This window comes from Colius striatus, chromosome 6 (genome assembly GCF_028858725.1).
Source record: "Colius striatus isolate bColStr4 chromosome 6, bColStr4.1.hap1, whole genome shotgun sequence".
Taxonomy (NCBI): domain Eukaryota; kingdom Metazoa; phylum Chordata; class Aves; order Coliiformes; family Coliidae; genus Colius; species Colius striatus.
The window spans coordinates 25,972,061-25,997,691 of NC_084764.1; the positions used below are offsets into that span (position 1 = coordinate 25,972,061).

Genomic DNA, 25,631 nt, shown 5'->3' on the forward strand with positions numbered 1-25,631 from the left:
GTAATGAAACCCCTGTCCTCTGTATAACTCTTCCCACTCTCTGGGGTCTTGGGTTCACATGGCTCTTACACCTAAATTTGTCTAATAACAGCCTTCCTTTCAAAAGAGATTCTACTGAAAGCACTGTATTTCTGCTTTGAATGTCCCTAGGGCCTGGAAGCTTAGGTAGCCTTTACCAGAGTTGTCTCAGACCTCAGTTTTGAGGCCACTGCTGCGGCAGAACGGCAGGTTTGTTATTCCAGCCCTGCCAGCAGGCTGTCTGGATTATGCGGAGGATTGCTTGGTGCACACTGACAGGTCACCATGTAGGGGTGCAGGCACAGGCCACACTGCAATGAGTCTTTGCAAGTACAGTGTGCCTACTGTATTTCTTACCTGACCCATAATTGCTGTGTAGTTTAGAAACTGGCCTCTATTGTGCAAAACTACAAGCTATTTCCTTGATAATCTGGAAAGTTTTCAGTATCCTGAGCCATTTAAAGTATTATCCTTTTCTAGCCAAGACACTGATGTTTAAAGATTTTTGCTAGCAGTCTGTCTTGGCAGAGACTTCCACTTCCATTCTCAAGCATGCTAGGACTGAGAGACCTATCTGTGCATAACTTCTTGTCATCTTCCCCCAGTAAACCTTAGGTAGAAGTGGAGAAGGGAATGGGGTGAATTTTGGCAGCAGTTTTGCGTATCAGAATATGAAAAGAGCAGAGAGCTGGAAGAATGCAATGATTTCCCATGGCAGGAGATTCCCAGCCTGCTGTTGTGTATGTACCCACAAAAAGCAGCATGTTTCTGGAGCTAGTAGTAAGTGAGGAATGTGGTTTAAAAGCAGATACCTAATCTCACAGTGCCTGTAGACTTTTAGAGTGCTAATGCATGTCACCAATGTCTTTGCTTGCTTGCTTGTGCTAATCAGCATCAGTCACTGAGAGAGCTGTATGAAGGTGGATCCCTCACACTTCAATTCTAATGTTTAACTGGGCTCCCTGGAAGGCATTCTCATTTGGCCTGTAAACAGAGCATCAGCTATTTAAGGAGCTTAGGAACTGAACTGTGTTGTGTGGACTGTGGACAGTTTATCACAACTGTTTGCCAGGTTTGAGTGTTGATGTTTGCTTTGTGGAAAGCTGAGTAGACATTTTTTCATAGAATGGAATCATAGAATGGTCGGGGTTGGAAGGGACCTTTAGAGATCATCTAGTCCAACCCCCCTGAAGAAGCAGGTCCGCCTAGATCAGGTTGCAAAGGGATACGTCCAGGTGGTACTTGAAGACTCCAAGGAAGGAGACTTCACAACCCCTCTGGGCAGCCTGTGCCAGGGCTCCCTCACCTGAACAGTGAAATAGTTTTTTCTTATGTTTAAGTGGAACTTTTTGTGTTCCAGCTTCATCCCATTACCCCTTGTCCTGTTGCTAGCTACTATAGAAAAAAGGGATGTCCCAACCTCCTGACACCCACCCTTTAGATATTTGTAAATGTCAATAAGATCTCATTTTTGCATGAGATTATGAAGTTGCAAGAAAACAGAGAGAATGCCACGTGTTGCATAATGGGAAAATCCACTGTAAATTTCCAAATGTCCCCGTGCCCTCTGTTTGTGGTTTTTTTTTTTTTTTTCCCAGTGGGTGCTGCTTAGCTTCCCATGAGCCAGCAAACTGAAGGGAATGACCTAAATGATTTACTGGCCATACTAATTGATGGGGAGGTCTGGCAGATACAGTGTTCCCCTCTGCAAGTTCTATTTTTAGTAAAATAACCAAAGTGATTGCATCTGTCTCCCCTCTCTGTGATATACTATCATGACATTTAAAAAAATTTGAATTTCTCTGACCTACTGGAAATCAGATTCAGGAGTGTACAAATGTGTTGAACAAAGTACAAGTTGTCTGTGATCTGTAAGTGAAGAAAAGAACGAGTTTAACCTTTGTTCTTATTGTAGTCTTTCTGATAGTACTTTTACGCTTTTTTTCCCCCCTTCCTTTTATATTTTTTTAAAGGAACTGCAAATGCCAGTTGGAACGGTGAGGCATTTTAGTGCTAGTTCAAGTACAATCACAATTATTAATGTGTATATGAGTAATGCCTGGGAGCTCTGTTCTTGAGTGTATTGTTCTAGATTCTGCCCAACAGAAAAGGAAGTGTACTAGCTCATGAAAAGCTTTGAAAAATGCATATGAAAGGAAGAAGCAGATGGATAGACAGACAGCTAGGAAGAGCAAGGTGTTACTGGTTGGTGTGCCAGCCATTAGTTTTATTTTGTTGTTTCTTTTTATGCTTTGCACCTTAATACTAAGTAGCTGATCAAGAAGTGTAACAGTGGCCTTTTTGCTCTTCTCGTTTCAAAGTTGGGAGCCCTCACATCATCTGTGTCTCTCCCTTGAGGAGTAGCTAATACTAGGCTGTCTCTGCAATATCAAATGTATCTTTTGGGGAAAGTAAGCACATTCTGGGCTTGGGAAAAATCTTGGAAGCAGACTCATTTTAAGGCATTGATGACTTGCTTAATTTTCAGTAATGCTGAGAGCATTTTAAGGAGATTTTTATAAAAAAGAAAATGAAATCCAGTGTATGGGTCAGATACGGGATCTGGAAGAAGTTTTGCCTTTATCAGTACTGCCAGCACTGTGAATTCACAGAAGTCTCTGCTAACATTCCCTGCTGTGATGTGCGCATCTCCTGTCTTTGCATTTGATATATTGGGATCTGGTAGAATAAACAACACTACAGATTTTCCAGGCTTCTTGGTGACAGAGAAGACGATGTGGGGGACAGAGGCAAATCAACTGCAGAAGCAGCAAAATAAATCATAATGATTCAGAGCTCTCCAACTGTTGAACTTCAAATTTTTTCAAAAAGCAGGTATTCTTCATTCCCTTTTAACAATGGTGGAATTGAGGGAAGGCCAGTACTCCCAGTGCAGCTGCCATGGGAATTACAATAAAAACTGTTGAGTTTTGCAGAAATCACTTTCCTGGTTAGTACAAGCTCAGAGATGGGGGAGTCTGGTTTCTCCTGTGTGGCAGTATGGAGCAATAACTGCTCAGCTGCTGCCAATGCTTCCTTTTAGCTAGTCCTTGTTAGTAGAGAGTTTGTGGTAATGGGAGTAATTAACACGCTGGGAGTCATTTCTGTGTCCTGGAAGGGAACAGAAAGCCATCAGAGCAGCCCCAGACATGATTGCTCTGCAGGGTTATTTTCTCTCTCTTTCTTTCTTTTCCATTGTGCTTGGGTTTTGATTTTTCTTCTTTGTGTTAAGAAAGCTGGAGAGCTGAAATGGTCTGTAAATTGCACTCGTGCTGAGCTTGGGCTAGGTAGGCTAGTTAAAGGTCACTCTTGTGGACTACAAGGCCTTCTCTTGTGGGGTGGAGAGAGTGTATAAAAAGGAGGTCATACTGTCCCTTGTGGCTTTTTTAACCCTTCTTCTTCCAGAACAGATTTGAAGAACCCTGGTTCTGAATTAAGTTTGTTTAAATAGGCCCAGGAGGTAAGGACCTTGAAGGGTGATTATGACAAAATATTAACTCTTCCAGCAGTCAGATGGCTTCCCAGCCTAATAGCTCTGCATAGTGAGGCTATGCTGCCATGCCTGTTGAACTGGGCACGTTAGTAGCTTGCTCATATCCCTTCTGAGGCCACTGGTGGCATTTCAGCTGCATGTCTTGTGAGTGCATGTGAGCTTCCCTTTCCCGTACATAGGTCCCTAGCTTAAGTTTTACACAGCGTTTGTGGAGGTGAGCTCTAAGAGTAGACTTGCCATGAACAGTCATTCTTGCCCTCCCCAGGTAAGAACTGTGGACAGTTCTCTGGAGAAAGGCAAGGGGCTTAACCTGTCTGATTGAAAACCTGCATGCCCAGGGTACTAAGAAAGCAAAGAACCACCTACCAACAGATCGTGGCTGACAACATATGCATGTGTTTATACTAATCCATTACAGGGAAGCAAAGTAATTCTGGCTTTTTAGTCTAGCTGTTTAAAATTTTCTTGTAGGAGGACATTCCTGGATTGCAACCCTAGACCTTCTTTTCTTGCTTTTTCTCTCGATACAGGTTTTGGTTTTTTTTTGCTGCTGCCTCCTAGGGAGCTCCATACTGACTTCATATAAGGGGAACTGACCAACTCCATATCTGCTTTTGAGAGTGTAAAAGTTAAGCCTGCAAGATATATCAGTGGTAGGGAGAGTCAATGAAGACAGGAGAATGTGTCTTCTCCTTGGGCTTGGGGTAGGGCAAAAGCACATGCAGTTCTCACAGTCATGTTAGAGGCCAACATGAATACTGTATCCATGAATACTGGAGACCATTCAGAAGAGGTCACCAAGTGCTCTCTGTTGTCCTCATTGTCCATTTTTAAGATGCTGGTATTCATACCCACATGTGTCTCTATATCCAAGATAAAGCCCTCAATCCCTGTTTCCACTTCTGCTCTCTCCCTGCAGCCAGTCATGTAAGATGCCCTATCCCATGAAGTTCTGCCAATTTTAGCCAGACCTGGGTGTTCTCAGCTCTTTGCAAGACAAAGCCCTCAGTTTCAATTGCACTTCCAGCCTTTTCACCAAGGAGAGTCTTTCCTGCCTTACTCCTAACCCCTGTGAGCAGTGTAATGCCACCAAACTCTCTCTGGGTAATAGATCATAGAATAGCTGTCTGTGTCTATCTTTGGTCTAGTTCTTTCAGCTCAGCTCCATTGGAGCCACCACAAAGTCTTCTCCATCCCAGCAAGGGGATGATGCTGATGTCCAGATTTATAGCTGAGATGCAAATGCTGCTAGAGGAATTAAAAACTAAGTTAATCCATGTGGTTTTCTCTAGTTTGTTGAATTTCAAAGCCTGCATGTCCCCTTTCAGTTCTCTGCAAACATCTCACCATGCATCCTTGCTAGGAAGGCTGTGTAATGGGAGGGTTTTTGTCATCTTTTTTTTTTTTGTCTGCCCCACGACAGTAGCAGCTCACAGTTCTCACATCTCTATTTTTCACTGAAGGATTTTTTTTTTGTTATTTTTTCTCCCCTTCCTTTTTAGTCTCAATTCATCTGGGGATAGACCAGGCAAAAAGATTTGTGCTTAAGAGACAGGAGTCTCTGTGGAGACCCACACTCCAGACATGAGCCAAAAGGAGCCCATTGCTCACTAGAGAACTGGATGAGTGAAGACGAACTGAATAAATAGTATTAATTCCCCATTTCTCTGCTGCTGGCAAGCTTGGCTTTTAATATCAATTATTGGTTCTGAATCTCACTGGATCATTTTGAGCAGCATGTCATAGAGGTCTGATGATCTGATTGCTGTGCTTTAGGCTGACTGTGGGAACACACATGGATGCAGAAATAAATTAGGGTCCTGTTTACCCCTTCCTAAAACTCTGTCATTCTTTCTACACTAGGATTTGCTGTAAATTACACTTTCAAATATAAAAAAGTCCATCCCCAAGCAATTAGCAGCCTGAGAGGGAGGTAGTGGAGGAGGGAGGGCAGGGAATGACAAACCCATCTTCTGCAACCTTTCTGTGCAGTTGGATAAATAAGCTCTGGAGCAGCTCTGTGCCCAGCTTTTCACTCTCTTTCCTAAGCAGGTGCATTGCGAGACGTTTGCAAAGATATTAACCCATCATACAGAGTGTGCCAGTCAGTAATTATGGAAATTAGTTTCAATTAGATAATGTCACTCACTCTCAGAGTACAGCTGATAAGCATTTGAGATCCACTTCAAATCGAAGGATGAGACCCTGTCTGTGGGCTGCTGAGCAGATGGCTCTGACCTGGCATTTAATAGTTTGCTCTCAAGTTTGGGAAGGTATGTGGTGGCTAAGTAGCAGTTGTCCATAGCACTGCAGGGGGGCTGCCTCACTTCCCTCGCTTGGGAAGTTGTACAGCTCTATCAGCCCTGTGAGCCAGATGCTTCATTAGTGCAAGTGGATGTTTCCTACAGTGGGTTTTGCATGTGTGAGATGCTGAGCTGTCTCTTCACACACATTCCTTGCTGCCTCAGCTCTCCGGTGGGCCAGAGAGATGGGAAAAGCTGATGGAGGTGCACAGGAGATAAGGAATGAGAGGAAGCAAGTTAAGGGCAGCAAGTATTTTAAATGCTCTACAAAGACCTTGTCAGATGTGATCATGCTGTGACAAAGTTTGAGATTTCTCAGATAGAATATGTATGAAAATATCATGGTATTCTGTAGTTATTGTCCCAAATTGTGATGTATTGCTATGGTAGCTGTGTGCCATATGAGACTGCTAGGGTAGTACTTATGCTAAAAATATAACAATAAGAGCAGAAAATTACTTATTCTCGGTGTGTTTTAGAGGATCGTTGTGGGAAATAGATGAGGCACAGGTTTGTTGTGTCAGCAGTTACTCTCTCAAGGTTGGGATTCAGATCCTGGCCACTGCTAAGAAGAATGCAGGATCTTCTGAGTTTTGCTTGAAGACCCTGCTACTGTCTGGTGAGGTTTGTTCTCACAGGCTGAACTGTGGTAGACATAAAACTGGAATAGAGGGAAGTGCAGTGGGTCAGGACTGACAGGTGCTGACAGAGCTCTGAAGGAGCCTCAGATGGCCTGAGCCTGCTAGCAGCTGTGTGCGGGCAGCCTTCCCAAAACCTGAGCTGCGGTGTCTAAAAGGCAATGAAGCACCTAGAATTGATACCTATATTTCATGTTTTTTTGTCTTCTTCCTCTTCTGAAACAGAACTGTAACTGTTGTCTTTCAAAACAGCTAGAAAGGGATTACCTTGGCTTCTCATGATCAAAACAGATAGAGAGGGATTGCCTTGGCTTCTCTCGGTCAGCCATGCTCTTCCTCTTTAACCATTTCTGCTTGGCTTCCCGTGTCAGCTGTGGCCTTTGTCCTTTCCCAATGACCATGTATCAATGTTACAAAAATCTGTACCGCAGAGGTAGCCTGCTCCCTTTACTGTGCCTTTGAAAATCCCAAGGATTGAAGCAACCAACCCATGGAGACAGACTGAGGTTTCTTTGTGTGTGTAAAACAGGGTTTCAGCAGCTGCGGGGTTGAGAGAGATTGGTAGACTTTTCAAACAGATGTTTCAGTTGTATGTGGACATATGTATCTTATCTGTAGTAATCTATAGAGTGTTCACACCTGCTGCTGTGATTTGTAGCATCTTTCACTGGTTCTCAAAGAGTTGGTCTTCTAAAACAGGGAGAAAAGAGTATTAAGGTTGAGGGCTACTTCTGATGCACATGCTGCAATCCATCCTGCCCAGGAGAATCTAAAGCTGTGACAGAAGCCCCTCTGCCTTGTGGTGTCTTCATGACTGGTGCCATGTGGGGCTTTCCTCCCTCCCCAGCAAAGTCTGAGCACAGAGCTATCTGATGGAACAGTGAAATTCAGTGTGGTGGTGGTAAATGTTGTAAGGAACTGTGAGCTGCTGGGACGACATCACTGGCTAATTTACACACATTATTATATTCATATTCCCATCTCATCAATAATTCCAATCTCGGATCATCACTTTCTTTCTTACCTCCCTCTCACTCTATTCTGCTTCTCCATAAATCATGGGCTATTTTAGTGGGGCCACTAGGGAGCACAGAGAGAAAGGTAAATGGACAGGAAACACTTTTATTTTTCTTTTCTTTTCCCCAGTTGATTTCTGAAGATCCCCCTGAGCCCCCCCTGAAGTGAGCCAACATTGTGGTTCTTGGGATGACAGATGATATAAGCATTTTGATCTATGGGATTTGGTTGGTTTCTTTTTTCATTTTACACCTCTCCCAACACCTCCTTTTTTCTCCTTCAATTTTCCTGAGCCAAGCTGTTAACAATTAAAAGGAATTATCTTCCCTCTGGTTTTGACTTGATTTTGTTTGTGTTTATAGCAGTTTAGCTAACATACTCCACTTAGGCAATTGCCAAGAACAGGACTGATTTCCACTGGGCACTGAAAGCTACGTTTCTCTTGCAGATTTTCTTTTAATTGACCTCTTTTATTTTCTAGCAACTTGTGGGGTTTTTTGGGTTTTTTTGTTTGTTTGTTTTTTTGTTTTGCTTTGTTTTTTGCGCTGGCTGAATTTGGCAAATTGACAGTCCTGGAGACTTAGAACTTCTGCAGTTCCCCTAGGGCAGGTAGGGCAGAGGCTGTGGCTATGTGAGCTCTTCCCTCCATTGCTAGTGATTCTCTTTCAGCTCAAGCTCTGCCCTTACCAAACAGAAACTTTGTCCACAGCACAAAATACTTTTCCTAAGCAAATCCGGTCTCACAGTTCTTTTGATCCAACTTGTGAAATCTATGTTCATGCTGGCATCTGGGACATTGGAAACCTGATTCTCATCTCCTCCTTTCCTGCTTTGTATCCATGCTAATGTTAGCTATTCCCAGAGCTGTTCTCATGCCCAGCCCTGTGAACAAGTGCCCATGTGAATGGAAAACATCTTTAAAAAAAAAAAAAATCGAGATTTTCAAAGAATGATCCTGGCTTTGTGCTATCTTGTGGTCTTAAAATACCATCCTACCCCAGGCGTGCAGTTACCCACATGCAAATAGACAGAAGTGAATCAAACCCAAGTGTTAACAGGTGTAACTCCTGCTCGCTAAAGGCAGTTGAAACTACCTGTTGTTAGCTAGGAGTGAATTTGGCCTTTTTGCCAATCCACTGGACCAGGGTAAGTGGTTAAGTGCTTAGACAGTTCTTATAATCTAAACTGCAAGTTTCCTATCATCTAAGCTGCAGGTTGCCACATATATTTTGCATAGCGCATGTTTCCAGGTTGCAAAGGTCTCTGTTAGAGTCTCTGAAGTGTGCAAGACTTGTAAAATAAAAGCAGCTATTGCATGACAGGCTGACAGCAGGGTTGTCTTCTCTAATGTTTGCTTGGTGTGCTAGGAAGCATAACGAGAGTAGTGGATTGTGAAGTTTGGATAACATCTTCTCTTATCCTGTATCAACTTTTGAACTCTAAGGAACTCTTGTCTTTGCCTTAAGAATGTTCATTGAGCCATTATTGTTACAGCACCATTTCTCTCAGTAAATGACATTGTGTCTATTAGAAGAGTTAAAGAGTTGGGTGTATTTTTATGTTGCTCGACATTTTGGTGTGTGCAGATCACTTGGTGTGTTCTCCCTTTGGTCCCCTTAGTTTTGAGGACATCGATGTATGTCATTGCCGCTTTGGAGGACTGTATAGCCAACTGTAGGCATGGAGAAGTGTCCAGAATATCAAGAAATGTAAATGAGATACTGGATAAGATGTTAATAAGCTTCATGGTAGAGATATGATGAGTAGTAGGACTAACTTTTTTATTTCCTTTTTTGTCTTGACCCCACAGATCCTGAAAGGTCCATGAGTGCCAAGCAGTGAATTATGGGCAGCGTAGCCACCAGTACATCATGAAGATTGACTTCATTTTTGTCCTCTCAAGGATCACGCGCTTTATGGCTTCACTGTCTCTTCCATCTCACTGCCACCTCCGTCAATATAATCATTGCTTCTAGGAAACCAGAGTTTGAAGCTTGGGCTTCATCTCTGCCTTTCCTTCCTCCCTGGAACAACCACTGTCACCTTTGTGTTCTACCAAAACAAATCACTGTGGGTTGTTTTGCCCTTCATAAAAGTACACCACCTGGAGAAGTCGCTTCATATACCCTGTACTTCTGAGACAAAAGCCTCTGGATCCTAAAGGATAATTGAGATCTTTCCTTGGGGACGAGACTTTTCCTCTTGGTCACGTGCACTTTCTATATCACTTTCCACTTACTCTCCCTGTATCTCTGTCACTCTCAGTGCTCTCCTCTTCCTGCTGGATTTAACTTTTGGTGTTGATTGCTGGGATTCTCCTCGCAGTAGCGTGGCTTTTGTTTTTCTCCTAGGGAAGAGCAGATTCTTGAAACAATGGGCTTCACTCTGCACTCTGTGTGCTTCACCTTGAAGGTGAGTTTGCTGCTAGGCTCCTTGCTGGGTCTCTGTTTGGGTCTGGAGTTCATGGGCATCCCCAACCAGTGGGCCCGCTACCTCCGCTGGGATGCCAGCACTAGGAGCGAGCTCAGCTTCCAGTTCAAGACCAATGTCTCTGCTGGGCTGCTTCTCTACTTTGATGATGGTGGTGTCTGTGACTTCCTCTGTCTGTCCCTTGTTGATGGGCGCATCCAGCTCCAGTTTAGTGTGGACTGTGCAGAGACAACAGTTATCTCAGACAAGCAGGTCAACGACAGCAACTGGCACTTCCTGATGGTCAGCCGCAATCACCTTCGGACGGTGCTAGTGCTGGATGGGGAAGCCAAGCCAGGTGAGGTGCGTCCGCAGCGCCAGTACATGAATATCGTCAGTGACCTTTTTGTTGGTGGAGTCCCGCTGGACATCCGTCCTGCTGCCTTGACCCTCGATGGTGTTCTGGGTGAGCCTCCATTTCAGGGATTTATCCTGGATCTGAAATATGGCAACTCTGAGCCACAGCTCCTGGGCAGCCAAGGGGTCCGACTGGAAATGGAAGGGCTTTGTGCAGAAAACCCTTGTGAAAATGGTGGCACTTGCTTCCTTCTGGACGGAGAGCCACACTGTGACTGCTCAGCCACTGGATATGTTGGCAAGCTGTGTTCTGAAGGTAAGGTACTTCCTTGATTCCCATTGATCTTTACATAGTCCAAAAAGTTAATGTGTCAGAGCTATGACTGAGCTCTTATCCCTGCTGGTGCCTATCAGAGGAATTAAGTTCCAGTGTTCTTTTTCCAGCCAGAAGTAATGGAATGGGAACAGATAGAGAGCATGAGCAATTGCAAAAAGTGCTTTTCTGAGAGCGCTACATTTGTAGCATGGGCAGATTTTTGTCAGCAACTTACAGTAGGGGTAGAGAACATATATTGGTAGATACAGAAGTACCCTATGTTGGTGTTGGTAAAAACATCAGTAAGAAGTTTTCTTAGCTGTCTGGGTGAGTTCCACTCCCCTGTGTCCCTGAGAACTGAGCGAAATGGTGGCAAACAGGAGTCATGTACATATGGCTAACTCAACTGATTGACAGGTCATTGCAAAAGTTAGGCCATCTTCGATGTTAGCTCTTGCTAGTCTGTGGAAACCCCATACTCCCCCTCAATTGCTTGCATACTAGTTGCTGAGTGGCACCTTGATCGTGTTAGCATCCTTGATTACAATGGCTTTGGGACCTGCTGAAAGATCTTAGTATTGCAAAGGGAAGAGAAGTTTGGGTGTTTCTTCATTGTTTCATCTCTCTTTCATAGTTTGAGTCTAGAAGTTTTAAGTCATGCAAGCCATGAGGTGAAGTGAATTTCAGAGTTTTTTCTTTGGTCTTTAGCAGTGTGATGGTAATTAACTGTGTATATGCAAGAGACTTGAGTTGATTGGAAATCTCAATGTGAATCTGAGAATTTCACCACAGCTTTTTTATGACATTTGGGTTTAAACACAATAGTTTGAGATTAAGCTAAAGATGAAAACTGTGCAAGAAGTGACCAGTCTCAAGGTTAAAAAGGCACCCTAAAATTTTGTTCAAATGAAACTACTTGCAATAATATCTTATCACAGCTGGCATTTCTTTACTTCTTTTGGCAAAGAAAATAGATAAAATTGAATTTAGTATGTAGAATGTGAGAAGTACTGAAAATAAAGTCCCTACTATGCTGGTATGTAAGCAAAAAAGCTTTACAGAAATACTGTGTAAATATGGCTCTGCATTTACAGTATGGCTGGAGAAGCAAACATGTTTCTTCTAGGAAGGGAAGGATTTGAAAAGAAACATGACATCCATATGTCCATTCATTTTAAGGTTCTTTTAACGGTAACAGACTATTTGGCTTTATATCCAAATAGTACAGTAACAGTACATGAATGTTATATCAGAGGTGTGAGCCTGTGAAGTGCTGAACACCAGAGTACTTCCTGACTATTTGCTCTGCACCAATAAAGGGCAAGGCAACAATGAGCCAGAAGTGTTTTCTGTGCTTGAACCATGAGTTACGTGGAGCTGGAGAGACTGTTGGGTGTGACTGGGCACGTGTGTAGCTGGGCCCCATCCTCATACACTTGGGGAAGAAACACACCTCATGTCCAAATGCCAGTTTTGGGTGATGGAAGACTGCAAGAGCCACACAGGCATGTGGACCCTGAAACATACAAATATAAACCTACTGGGCTAATGGATCCAGGCTCCATGGGGAGCTGCTCAAGATATCAACAGCATCTGGTTTCCAGTGAACGTCTTGAGAAAACACTGAGCAAGCAAGGCTTACACGTATGTACCTGTGGGGCAATTGTGGGAGCTCTAACGAGGGCTCAGGTGGTGGAATTTCTGGATTTCCTGAGTGGGTGGAGCAATATGAAATTCATCTTCTAACGAATCCAGGGATATTCCTGCTCTAGACATGGCAGATCAAGCAGTGCTATTGTTACCTTCTAAAGCCCTGTGTCACTGTTGCTGTTTGTTTCCTATAGTGATTCATCTGTTTCCAGCTCAACCTTCCATTAAGGGTGAGCAAAGAAGTTTGTTATGATGTACCTTTTTTAGGTACCTTAGGTAACATTTACCGTTTTTATCTCACTGCTAGCTGTGATCACTCACAAAGAAGATGCTGTGCAGAGAACTTTTTCAATGGAACAAATGTAGACGTTTCACAGTTACTATCTTATCTAGTTCTTCAAGTTTCTTTTGTATTGATTTATGGTGTATATTTTGTTTATGTTAGAATTTTATAATTAGCCTTGTTTTCTGCCTCCTTTATACTGCAGCAGTGATTTCTATATGTTAAATGCTGTCACCCAAAAATGTTACAATGTCTGTGCAGATTGTGAAATGAAAGAAAAAAAAAAAAAACCAGAAGAAAAGCTATTTAGTAAATGGAAACAAGCAAAGAAAAGTTGAAAGGAAACAGGAACCAAGTTAAGTATAGCTAGCTTTTAATCCAACTTTGAAAAACATAGCAAACTCCAAAGATGCTCTTTTTCAATTCAGTGAGTGTGGCAGAACCTCCACTGATGAACAATGGGATGTGATAGGAATGGCAGAACTGGATGGAGGCTCTTCTTGCTGGTGGCTTGATTGGCCATTAACCAACTTGTATTTTCTTTGTTTGCTTTCTTTTCACATGAGATTGAGATGTTTGCTGTCAGAAATGTTCTTTTTTTTGTTTGTTTGTTTCCTTATCCTGGCTCTGGATATTCGTTCAAGTAACATGGTAATTCCCAGTTTCCTTTTTGAAAAAGATGTGTTCTTTCAACTGAGTAGGAACAACTTCCTTTTCAGAGGGATCCTTAACTCCATTAGAGTATCTACTAGTCTGTGTACATGTTTTCATTTTGTCACTCTTTTATTGGGAGCTGATGGGATCCAATCAATAACTACTTCTGTTTGAACAGCTAAATGCCATATGTACCTTTTAAATAATGAGTTCTCTTGACAGTGTCCAAGCCATTACTTGGCTGTTGACTGATACCTATGTCTGCAGATGCTAAAACTGCAGCAAACTCATTTATTCTGTGGCCAGAGAAATAAGAAAAAAAAGAAAAGTGAGTGGAACCTGCTGATTCTGTACTGTGACAGAATGAAGTTCTAATTAACAGTATTCAGGGTTACTATAATGCAAAGTGCAGTTCCAGTTATGGTGAACCTCAGCAGAGGACCATGATTTCATACTGAGGCAAAACTATAAATCCTGTCCAAAATGTGCTCCCAATGTGAAGGAAGATTTTTGGCACTTAGTGTGCACCCTGAGTTGCCAGGATTGTCAATGTTGTGGTAGCTCCATGCCCAGATGGGTAGCTGAGTAGGTCATTGCTGGTCGATAAGAGGTATGATTTCTGTATCTATATGTACACAGTGGGAGTGAAAATGCATGCACACTTTGGAAGGTGTGTCTGTTTTGAATAAATTGTGGTACTATTTTTGTTGCAGTTGGAGTAAACTGATTCGTTGAATCTGACAGCTCTGTAGGGTACAAAGGATGGCTGATTTGTTAATTTGTATGTTTCTGGGCAATGGTGGCATTAGACATGAAAGCTGAAGTCAGACACACCTTCCCCTCTAATAAACCTCATCAGTCTCTGTGGGACCAGGCTATTGCCAGGAGAATGAGGTTCCTGTACAATTTGAGCAGCACAGATACATTCATGTTGCTGGAAAAAAACCCCAAAACAACAAAACCTTCTGCACACAAATTTTGAAAACAGTGCATCTGTATCAGCCAGAGGAGTATGTTCATATCTGCACATTTAGGATCATGTTGTCTTCTTTAGTCTGCAAGAATTTATCTTTTCCTCCAACATTGCAATGTAGCAAGTGCACTAATGTGGACAGTGCAAATGCAACATTGTATGTTCAAGAGTATTTTGGCTCAGGAACTCACCCCTCTTTCTGGACTTGATGAGAAAAAGTGAATAGAAGATGTACTTAGAAATGACATTAACTCTGCTTGTAGTTGCAGAACTAAGACGTTGATGTGATCACCAGCTTCACAAAGCACCATGCTGAAGCCTTTGTGTTGCCTGCAGGGGCTGTTTCTAAACGAAGCCTGAATAGGGGCTTGATTGCACCTCTTCCCTTGATTACAGAGCAAGATTTCCTGGGGATGCTGCCTGCTGAATGACAGAGGAGCCTGTTGCTCTGTAATTATCACACTTCTAACTGCAGCAGGAACAGATTTTTCTATAGCCCCTCAGCTTCATTTAAAATGACACGTTATTGCAGGATTTATCCTCCACCTGCCCCTTTGGAGCAGTCCAGTTTTGTATGCATCTAATGAGACTTCCTAGCCTTGCTTGCACGCACTGCGTGTCCCTGCCAGCCACCCCAAACTTTGTAATACCAAGGGCTAATTTGGCACTTTGCCATGAATCTGATGGGCTCACTTAATTTGCATATACATTTACATACATTTAGTAATCAGAAACAAATGAACATGACCATAATATTTGCTTCCACTTGCCTATTCCTTGATAGGTGAATGTAAATTGGTTCTTGTTGAATCCACTAGCAATAAACATCTGCAGACCCTCCATTTGGTCTTAAGTTCTGTTGTTCTAGAGAACTCCAGACAGTTCTGGGACACGCTTTAAAGGGCCCAGATCTTCACTCACCAGTACAAAATTCTAGAATTGATGTCCTTCAGGGGCTGTGGAGTAAATACTGCAAGGGGCAAGTCTGCTGTTTTATGCTGCCCCTGATGCCCCAGCTCTGGCCGAAAGATGGTAAAAACTTAGTTTTGCAGTGATTTGTTTTTTCCCCCATCTCTTTCTCTTGCTCATTCTTTTGAGTCTAAGTTCCTTTGATTATATTTAAAATAGTACTTTTTCCAGTCTGGTTGTAATTTTTTGATGCCTTGCCAGATGAGCACCAGAGAAAGATGATGTGTTAAGATATTAATTAATGTTTATAAAATGATTTGAAACTCGAGTGCAGTTTAAACACCATTTGTTACTCTTAATAAATATTAAAACTGAGCAGGAGCCACAGAATTTAAATTTAGATTGTACACACTGCTTCACAGAAACGGCCAAGGACCCATCTCCCCTCACTAAGCCTGAACTGCCTGCAGCTCCAGACCTGGCTGGATTCCTTTTGTACCCTGCCCTGCATTTAATGCAGAGGAGCCCCAGGGAGACTGCAGGTTCCTGTATGGAGTGTGCCATTGATTCTAGCTGCAATACATGCTGACAGCTATATTCTTCTTGTTTCACTCTTCTGTATTATAGATGACCACAAGGCTACAATCCTTTTCTGCTTGATTGCAGATCAACTGCAGTCCTCAGGCAACAGCCAAGTTATAGCCTTCAGTTAGGCAAAGCTTGGACATCTCTGTTGAAATGTAGCTAATTGTGGTTGGGTACAAAAGATGGCCGTTTGGTGTGATGTGGAACTGGTGAAGAGTGCCATTTGTATGCAAGAAGGAGGTGGGACTTGGGGAAAAAAATTATCCAGCATGAAAATCTTACTTTATAAGAGTAAGCTGTAGTTCACATAGGATATTTATAGCAGCTGTTCTATCCTGGCTTTACCTGCCTGCTAATGTAAGAGAAAAATTCTTGTGAAGAGTAGATTTGAATGGGCTGAGTGAGCTTCTAGAGGACTAAATCTATTTGGAGTCTGGATACCAGCTTCCTCTGCCAGCCCAAGACTAGGCTGCTGACTTATACTCTTTCCCAAAGTGTGCACAGTAAGGATCTAGATTGGAATTTTTGAGTTGCTAAATACAAATTTAAATAAAAGTAAATAATAATTCTGAAAGTGAGTGGAGCCAGAAATTTCCTTTCAACTTATAGACAGGACATAAAATTATTTCAGAAGGAAGGTTTTTTTCTGTTGGTTTTGCCCTACAAAAAAAAAGTAAGATCTGCTTACTTGATCTACTGTGAATGTCCAAGCTTCTGCTGAGCTAGACAGCCTGTCATGGAGGTCAATCAGCAGTAAATATAGCCCCAAGCAAGACAGTACGTGCTGTAGCCTTGCTTTCATCCTTGTTCCAGGATGGAAGTGTACAGGTCATTTGCCACAGGGTGATTTTTGTTAAGTTTTGGTGGAAAATGGAGGGAGAGAATCCTCCCAGATGCCTTGAAGATGCTGGAAACAGCGTGAGAAAGCTACAGGGAAAGAAGAAAGAAGCACATCCGTCTGGCAAACTGGCAAGAGGTGATGAGCCCTGCACGTCGGCCTCAGCACTGAGTGCTCCCAGGTGTGGGAGAAGGTGATATTCCATGTGATGAAATGGTATAGTAGCCACCTGTCCTGGGCCAACTTCTGATTTCACTTTACTTCATGTTTCTTCTCTGATCCACTTTGAACTTGATGGATAGCAAAGCTTCATTCTCTCCCTATAGAAAGGAAGGCAACTGCCATGTTATTGCTGTCTAGAGACGGCAATGTGACTTTTGTGTGTATGTGTGTCTCTTCCACAATCCTTCATTGCAGACAGGTTCACTGCCATTGTAAACCTACCTTGCAGAGCAAAGCATTTGCCCTTTTTCCTCTGTGAACAGGTCCAGGAGCTGTCAGCTGGGTGCAAAATAGCCCAACGGCTGAGAGAGGTAAATGTGGGGAGATAGGAGGGACTGTAGATATCACAGACTACTTGAAGCAGAACTAGTTTGTATTTAAATATGTTTACTCTGAAATGAGACTGGGACCTGAGTACTCTAGATTCACATTCTGTGTTGCTGACAGTGTTGCCAGTCATAGTATGTTGGCTGTCCAAGCCCTGCCTGCTTGTACACTTGCTCACCTCATTATCTTGAGAGATGACCAAGGTATCATGTGTAAAGAAAGTCATTTGGGGCAGCTGAGCTTGGATGATCTGATCATAAGAGTGTTAGCACATGAGAGGAATTTCCATTTCTGCCACAGGCTTCCTGCATTCTTGCAGACTGAAGGATTCAAGATCGAATCAACTGACCTTTCTTTGCAGGGAATGTGTACCTTGTTACTTTCTGTGTCTCAGTTTCCATATCTGGAATATGTAGCTAGTGGGGTTTCCTGTACGTTAGGTATTAAAAATCCCATATACTTCTCTATGACAGTGATAGAGACATATAAATATCTTAGTAAGATAGGTAAATTATGATAACTTATGAGCACCTTATGAACCTCAGATGCTGATAAGATGTTTTTCCTTGTGCAGTGACCCACCTCTGCCAGCTTGTCTGCATTGGCACTCTCCCTGCTGTGGTTGCTGGTTCCAGCCTGCCCCTTTCACCCTCCATGCTCAGGACTCACCTCAACCTTGGTTGGTTTTGAGTGTGTAATTAGCCCAAAGCTGGCAAACATTTTGTGGTTCAAAGGCACTGAAAGTATAGATAAAGTCATCTTTCTTTTCCTGTTAACTCTCATCAACACAACTCAAACTGCTTATTAGATACAGCAGACGTTATTTGTAGCTTGGCCTTGTAATGTAGGCCAAGGAAGAAAGAGGTACTTGGCACTCAGGATTTTACTCTGAGGCATGATCTTTCTCCTCTTACTCATGGAATTTGACCAGTCAAGTAACCCAAGTGAATATAATGGACTAGATTTGGCTCTGAGTATTTGTCAGAGACTTTTATCACCAGGGAAGAAGCAGTTCATTGGTAGACTTAGAAACCTGAGCTGTGGGTTAAATCCAGGCTTCAATCTCTAACACTGCTGGCAGGCCCCAGACTTTGCTTGGCTGCTGCATTTATTCAGAAGCCGTTCTCAGACTTTGTAGTCTCTTGGGTGGATTTTCATTTCTTCTCAGTTTGTTATCTTAGTACTCAAGAAAAGTGACATTGTGAGTTTTCCAAGCCTCTCGTGTGTCTCTGCAGGCATGTGTTTGATTTTATGGTCTTTCTTGCTGTTTCCATCCTGCCAGCTTGGCTTTCAGGGTCAGAGTGCCTCTTAGTACCTTTCTCCTCAAGGGTAATATAGGAGAAGTCCTTGGAGCTAAAGGCAGTTTTGTCCACTGAGGCTGGTCAGAAACCACAGGTGAGACGGAGATGGCTAGCAGTAATGAGAGCAACTTGTGATCTGCAAATTTCATAGCTCAGTGGCATTTGCAGCTAAATTCCTTAAGGTCCTTTCCATATGTGGCTGAAAATATATTGCTTATATTCCCTGAAGATTTTTTTTTAAATGAGAAGGAAGTGTATAGAATCAGTCCTTAATAAATTACTGTTAAAAAAATGAAGGGAAAAAAGAAAAAAGTGAGATTTGTGAAGAGGAAAGGAGACTAAATTGCTTGTGTAGGACTCCTTGAAAGAAAAAGGGGAAGTAGTCAGAATTTCCGTGCTTTTTCTTCTGTTTTTTGCCTTTTCCTCTTTGGCTTCTGCAAGTGCTGCCCTGGGACTCAGTGCAGTAGGAAGCAGGGAGCTGCACACACAGACCACTCTACATGATGCCTGCCAGGTTTCTGGTGTAATTGGAATTCTCTGTAGATCCTTGTTATTCACATAGCTTTGACTTTTAAGAAAGATAACAGGAGGTCAATTGACATTAAAAAAAAAAAAAAGAGAGATTGGATATATTGCCATTGTGAAGCAGAAGCATTGTTACATCTCCTAGGATAACCAGAGTGAGAGGTATGTTAATATTAGTGTCAAAGATGAGGTACATCTCACCCAGGCATACGTAGCTGAAAATTTGCCAGTTGAGGTACTGGTTAGCTGTGTCATCACAGCAGCTTAGAAGGAAGTCGTATGATGATAGTGGTATGGCTATAGGTTTATTATTGGGTAGAAAGACCCTCTTTGAAAACATCAGATGCTGCAGAAGTTGGTGAAATCCTCTTTCTTCAGTGTTCCTCTAGTGAACACTGTGCTGTTGAGGATTGAATTTTTATTTTTCTTCATTGGAAGAAAACCCAAACAAACCAGGTTTCTGATGACTGGATTATAATTTAAGGTACCGCCTTATCTGTCTCCTCCTAAATTCTCTATTTTCCTTCATTAGTTCAGCTGAAATGCTAGGCTGTGTCTCAACTCCAGCAATGAACACGCCTACAACAAATTCCCAAACCTGCTGGTTTTGAAAAAATATAAGACCTATATACTTATACACTTTATCTCTACTTCACATCTCACACATAAATGTATCTGCAAGGCAGGCTGTTTTGACTGCCCTATCTTGTGGCACGTTCAAATGAAAGATGTGTGAAGCAACATTTTGACCAGCTAAGACACATGAGTGTAAGACAGCTTAGAAATGTTTTGCTCATGAGAAATGATGGTTTTGTTCAAATCATAATATTTAGAAAAAAATATTGATTTTGATGACAGTCTGCAGAGAAAGCAATGTATTTTTATTTTGTAGAATATCTGGATTCTGGCTTTGTTTAAAATGCAATCTGTATCAATTGCATGTATACAGACCTGCTACTGATGAGCTTCACTATCTCACAAAAATGTTCAAGTGCTTTAAGGAAGGAGCATATGCTCCCACACTGACTAAAAAGCTCTAATGAGAACGTATGGACTCAACTTCACTGTTTTACAATTGTGTGAACTTCTAGGCTCAGAAGTGGAGGCCAAATGAGACCTAAGTATAGGTCAGACTTGACCATGGAGAACAGGTTTCCGACTCTCCGTGAATAGAGCCAGGAGTACAGGTAGATCGATGCTTGATGTCTCCCAGGAGACAAGAGTGGCCAGAAGCACTTAATGATTTAAGTTCATTAGAAGACATAGATCTGTAGGTACTGCTGTTTGTCAAGAGTGCCGCAAAAGAAAGGGCCCAGGGAATGATATTGGGTGGACAGGACTTGACTGTCCTGTCCCCATTTGACTTAGAAGTGCCAGTATTGCTGAACTGGAAAGTCTCTGAACAGTGACAAGGAAGGTAGTAAGGCTGAATGTATTAAACAAACACAGTTGCTGATTTGAGAGACTGGGATGGTCTTTAGCTTTTTAGTGTGTTGGATTGAACCTAAGTAGTTTGCAATGTAGCTGGACTCGAAGACTGGACAGTGGGCATTTCCAAAGAAGAGCGCAACAAATACCTCTCTGCAATAAATGCTCTTTGAAACGCAACCAGGCCAAAGCTGAAATTTGCCTATGAAAATCACTCGGGAGCTGCACTAGTGTGGCATGACAGCCATTCTTGAGCTTTGGGATGTTTTCTCTGTCATTGCCTGCTGCCAGTGTGGTGACTCCTAGTTTGCCTGAGGCGAAAGATAGCTAAACCAAAGTACTAAGTAACAGATCCTCTATCTCAGGAGAACAATTGGCTGTGATTTGAGACCTCATTTGTCAATGGTGTTTAATTATAGCCCTGTTACCACTTACCATGGAGGTCACTGCTGTGTTGCAGGTCTGTTTAATGGTTCCTCTGGACTTAAAAATCTGTGAATCTATATCTCACTATTTTGGGGCATTTGTAACAGGCTCCACTGTTTTATTTGGTGTTTTTTTTTTTTTTTCCCAGAGCTGAAATTACTTAAGTTTCCTCTTGATTACTTGAAAAAATGTTTCTGTTGGGAAGCTGATTAAAACAATTTAAGCCACTTTTCAGGTCCTGGTGTAAAACAAAATGTAGGTTTCATTTGTTTTAGTTTCTAACCTTAGTTTCTGTCCTTTAGTTTCTATCCAACTCGCCAGTTATTTTCTCCTTAGGAATGACTGGCTGGCTGTGCTGTTCATGTGGTACTTGAACTATCTGCACTTGCAGATACTGTGACACCAATGAACTGCTGTGTAGAAAATATGTCAAATGTACATATAATTGTAAAAAAAGTTTTCTTGCATATCTAGTCACGTCACTAGTATTCGACTGAAAATTAACCGCATACACCAAGTGTGAGTGTTAACACCTGCTCTTTAGTCAGGCAAAGCAGTTATTCATACTGATGAAGGATGTGCTTCCCTAAGAACTAAACCCAAATGTTTTTAGACTTGTTGATCTTTGAAAAGTGATTGAGACATCTTGGAGCCTTGGGCTTCTAAACAGTGGTTTTGATCATTTAACCTTACTTTATATTATATTATATTATTTCCATCTTTTCTCACCTCTAACAATTTGTCCCAAAGAGCGCATTTCTCTCTGAGATTTTTTCCTTGCCTGTGTTTGCCTTGAATAATTTTAATGATCTCAAGCTGAACTAAAACCAAGACCATTCAAGTGTTCTTAAAAAAAATGAGCAAAGAAGAAAAATTAATTGCAAAAATCCTGCTGTAATATGATGTTAAAGTTGTGAATTTCAGAATTAAATGGTAGTACCTGCTATAATCAAAATGCCACGTGGCATCTTTTCAGATGTGCTTCAGGCATCCTGCACTTGAATTGTGTGCAAGGCAGGAAAATAAAAGAGCTAAAACGCTGTCAGGTTAATAATAAATTGTGCATACATGTGGCACATTTCATTAGAGTATTCCTAGGCATCTCACAACTACTGATAAATCAGTCAGCCTTCACATCACTCTACCACACTATGCAATGCATGTTATCTCCATTTTACTGATGGCCAAACTGAGAGGCAAGCAGAATGTGAATTATTGAAGGGTATCAAGTCAGAAGCTGCCTGAGGTGGGATTGGAATCCAGAATGCTAAATCCTAAGTATTAAACAATATAGTAGTTTATCTAGCTTTACCCGACTGTGCTAGAAAAGCTGAAATATACTGTGGTTTATGTTGAACGTGAAGCTACAAATGGAGCTTTGCATTTTAGGGGTTCTTGTAAAATTTCAATTGAATGAAATTCGAAGACAGATCTCCCTTTATTCTTTCTAGTGGAATGAATTGTCAATATCCAAGAAGTTCTGCCCTTTGTGGCTGTTGCATAACTTCTTTATCTGAAACCATCTTGAACCATCTTGCTCCCTCCTTCTTGACAGTGTGCTGCACTATTTAGGCTATGCTTAATGAATTCCTTTGTTTAGTGTTGGTTTATAGTCACTAATAAGGAAGAAGAGATTTGTAGCAATAAAAGTGTTTTCCAGTGTTGCCTGTCTGTGGTTGATGTACTCTTCAATATAACTTTTTGAAACAGGCAAAAGAAGAACCTGCTCCTTTTAAGTGTTTCCAATAGAGAGACGTTTATAATTTCACCAAAATGAAACACTAATTCCAAGTCTTTGAGTACTTTACTGAACATCCCCTTGGATGGAAGGTAACAGGAGGTAACAGGAGAAAGTGTAATGAGGTCTTTCATTTCTCCTTCCCTCTCCATTTCTGCAAACTTGCCAAGGTGGTGCTCTCATCTAACCTCCTCTTCTTGCCTAGCATTCATCGTCAATATAGAAAGCAAATTTTACTGGAAAATTTGCTCCAGAGTGGAGTGACTCCACCACACCACTGAAGGCAGGACTCTTATGTGCTGGGCTTCCAGCTGAGGGATAGATCTGACTTTATAGAATGTTGTTCATATGTGATGGAGCCAGAAGAGTTTTTGATTAGACTTTTTTTGTTTGGTTTAGTTATTCCGAGAGAAGATAGCAGAGAAAAACAAATTCCTGAAAAGACCTGGGCTTTTTATCTCTGCTGTCTTTGAGCAGCTTAAAAAGAACACTTTGGAAGATTTTGTTTCCCAAAAGTCTCCTCTTTAGACACTGAAAATGGTTCCAATATGTCCCATTTCTAGTGTTACCCTTAAAAACAAAGTTGCCTGGCAAACAACAGGCACTCAGATAGTCAATGATTAATGAACAGCATACAAGAGTGTGAGTAGGACACTCCCTGTTTAGGGGTCTGCTCAGTTCTGACCTGTCATTTAATACAGAAGCTGTTTAAATTATTAGAAGCTGTTAGAAATACTTATGGATTATTTTACTGCAGTGCACAACAGAACTTAATTGTTTGTGTTGTGAAGAAGTACGTCACTGGAATTTATCCACATCTGTAATAAAACTTATCAGCAGAACTAGGCCAGAAGGAAACATCTAAACTAACAGGCAATGCCAAGATCAGGAGTGACATTTGTTGGTTGTGCTGTCAAAGTGGATCCCAAGTTATTCACAGAAGAGAAAGTGGCCAGTCCAGACTGAGATGTATTGCTAGAGCTATTAGCTCCATGGTAGATTATTGGAGAGTGGTGCCCAGACCTGTCACTATGTGGATCTTTCCCTTAAATCTTTCTGGAAGATTTTCATAAGCGAAACCACAGCTAAACATCAAGACTCCAACTGTTCCTTTATCTGAGTACAAGTGTGATGAGTTGATTTTTGTAGCTACTTATAGGTCTGATGCTTCTCACTGCTTTTCCTCCAACATAATTGTCCCATCCAGGCTTGACCCTGACTCTCTTGGGTTCATAACTGTTAGAAGCAGAAAGGAAACAGGTAGCACTCTGACTTTTTCTCTGATCCTCATTCCTATTGCCTCCAACCCTAATGTTGTAGATGGAGGAGACTGATTTCAGGAAGGGGAGGTAGAGTGAGAGAGGTGACAGATGATGTGAAGAGAAAGCAGAACTGTCAAGATGATCATGGCTGGTAGGGGAAGAGCTTCCTGGTTGTGATTAGCCAAGCCAGCTTTTGCATGCAGACACTGGGAGGCAAAGCTACAGGAGGCTGGGGGTTGGACTCTGCAACTGGAGAGAAAGCAAGTGAGTCAGCAAGGGAGAACCAAGTCATACTGTGTGTTTGAGGGGGGAAGGCTGCACAAGTATGGAAAACTGATCAGCCTTCAAGGCACCCAGTTGGTAGGAAAAGCTGTACTTTCACATTTTCATCCATATTTGTCTTCAGCTAAGTGAAGCATCAACATCTTTTGAGGATCTGTTCCATGAATGTCTGCTGGGAAGGCTCTATATCTTCCTCCTTTTGCTATTTGATTGCCTTACTAGAATTGGCCATCTTATAGTAGAGATACACTCCTCACACCTTGGCTAGCTCTCATTAAATGTGTCCCAAGACCCTTACCAGGTACGAGAACAATATAGTGATGTCTGCATCTTTTTTCCTACAACAATCATCTTTTTTTCTCCTTCCTCATTCTTCGCTTTGGGGACTGGAATCTTCTAGTCCTTCAGTCCTTCTAGTCCTTCACTATGGATCCTATTGAGCAAATGCATTCCACATATATGAAAGTAGAGAAGTTGTAGGAACTTTGCTTCTCCCTTTAATAATGTGACATAAACGTGCTGTGACCTTCTTTCATTTCCCTCCAGGTCTTATGACAGAGGACTAGGTAGTGGAACATAGCTAACACACTCAAGCTAAACTCATTTCTGAGAAAATACTCATCTGTGTTAATCTCCCTAGACCATTTGCTATGAATTGCTCCTGTCTGAACTGATGACTCCTGACCCCTCTAGGATTCAAAACCCTGCCAGCTATAAGTGCTCTGTATTCTCCAGGGTTAATCCTTATGTGGGATGGACACAACAGGCATCTCTTCTGTGTGTGTAAATCCCAGAAAGGAGCAGATGCCCAGTTATTCTCCATAAGAATGTGTAAATTGCAAGACATGAGGTAAAAGCTCCATCTGCTGGAACAGTCTTTGAAGACCTTGTTGGAGACAAGATCCAGCCTTCTGCTCTGAGGTGGCTTCATCATCTCCTATAGCAGACAGAAAATCAAAGATTAGTGTGAAATGATAGTAGAAAGAAAACAGCCAGAGCTGATGTTACTCACGTGCTGAGACAGTACTAAAGTGGCCTTGATCATCTTTGTTACTGGAACCAGCCTGTATTTTCTAAGGTGATTTCTCAGGTCTTACGTCAAACCTTGTCAATAATAGCCCAAAGTTGGCCAGCGTCCAGCAAACCAATGTAAGTCATGCAAACCATCTGTAAGTCATGAGATTGCATGCTGCTGAATGACCTGGAGTTGGTAAGAAGGTGGTCTGCAATGCATTTGAGAAATAGAAAATGTCTTTCCCTATTGGTATGGTGAGAGACACTGCCGAGTAAGATCTAGCGACAAAGCAGTATTAATAGCCACTACTAGAGAATATGTTATATCCTTGTCATCTGGTGAGGTAGTGTCATGCAAACCAGGACCTATTAAGATACAGTTAAGAGCTCAGAAGTTCTTAAGAGTTTCAGGGTCTCTGGAGACTTAGATATCAAGTATAGTTTACTGGTAAGGAGGAACCATGCCTCTCAAATGGTGGTGTGTAGAACTGATGCTATTTGTTAGACGTTACCATTGTCTTTCCAGAGCATGGCTGAGGTCAGTACATTCTCTCTAGACACTATAAAAGCAAGGGGATCACATATTTCCACTTCAACTTTTTGTGGCTAGTGCTGGAGAAAAAGAATGTTCCTTATTGTCATTCCTACAGTGACAATGGTCAT

At 41.9% G+C, this 25,631-nt stretch overlaps 1 protein-coding gene across 12 annotated transcripts in view; it reads left to right on the plus strand.

Annotated features, from left to right (window-relative positions):
* Positions 1-25,631, plus strand: part of NRXN3 (neurexin 3) — a 1,013,224-nt gene that overhangs the window by 42,505 nt on the left and 945,088 nt on the right. For all 12 annotated transcript variants that reach the window (XM_061997781.1, XM_061997782.1, XM_061997788.1 and 9 more), the window contains exon 2: positions 9,280-10,551. In XM_061997781.1, the coding sequence (XP_061853765.1) occupies positions 9,843-10,551 (709 nt within the window). In that variant the 5' untranslated portion in view covers positions 9,280-9,842. The remainder of the gene's footprint in view (positions 1-9,279; positions 10,552-25,631) is intronic.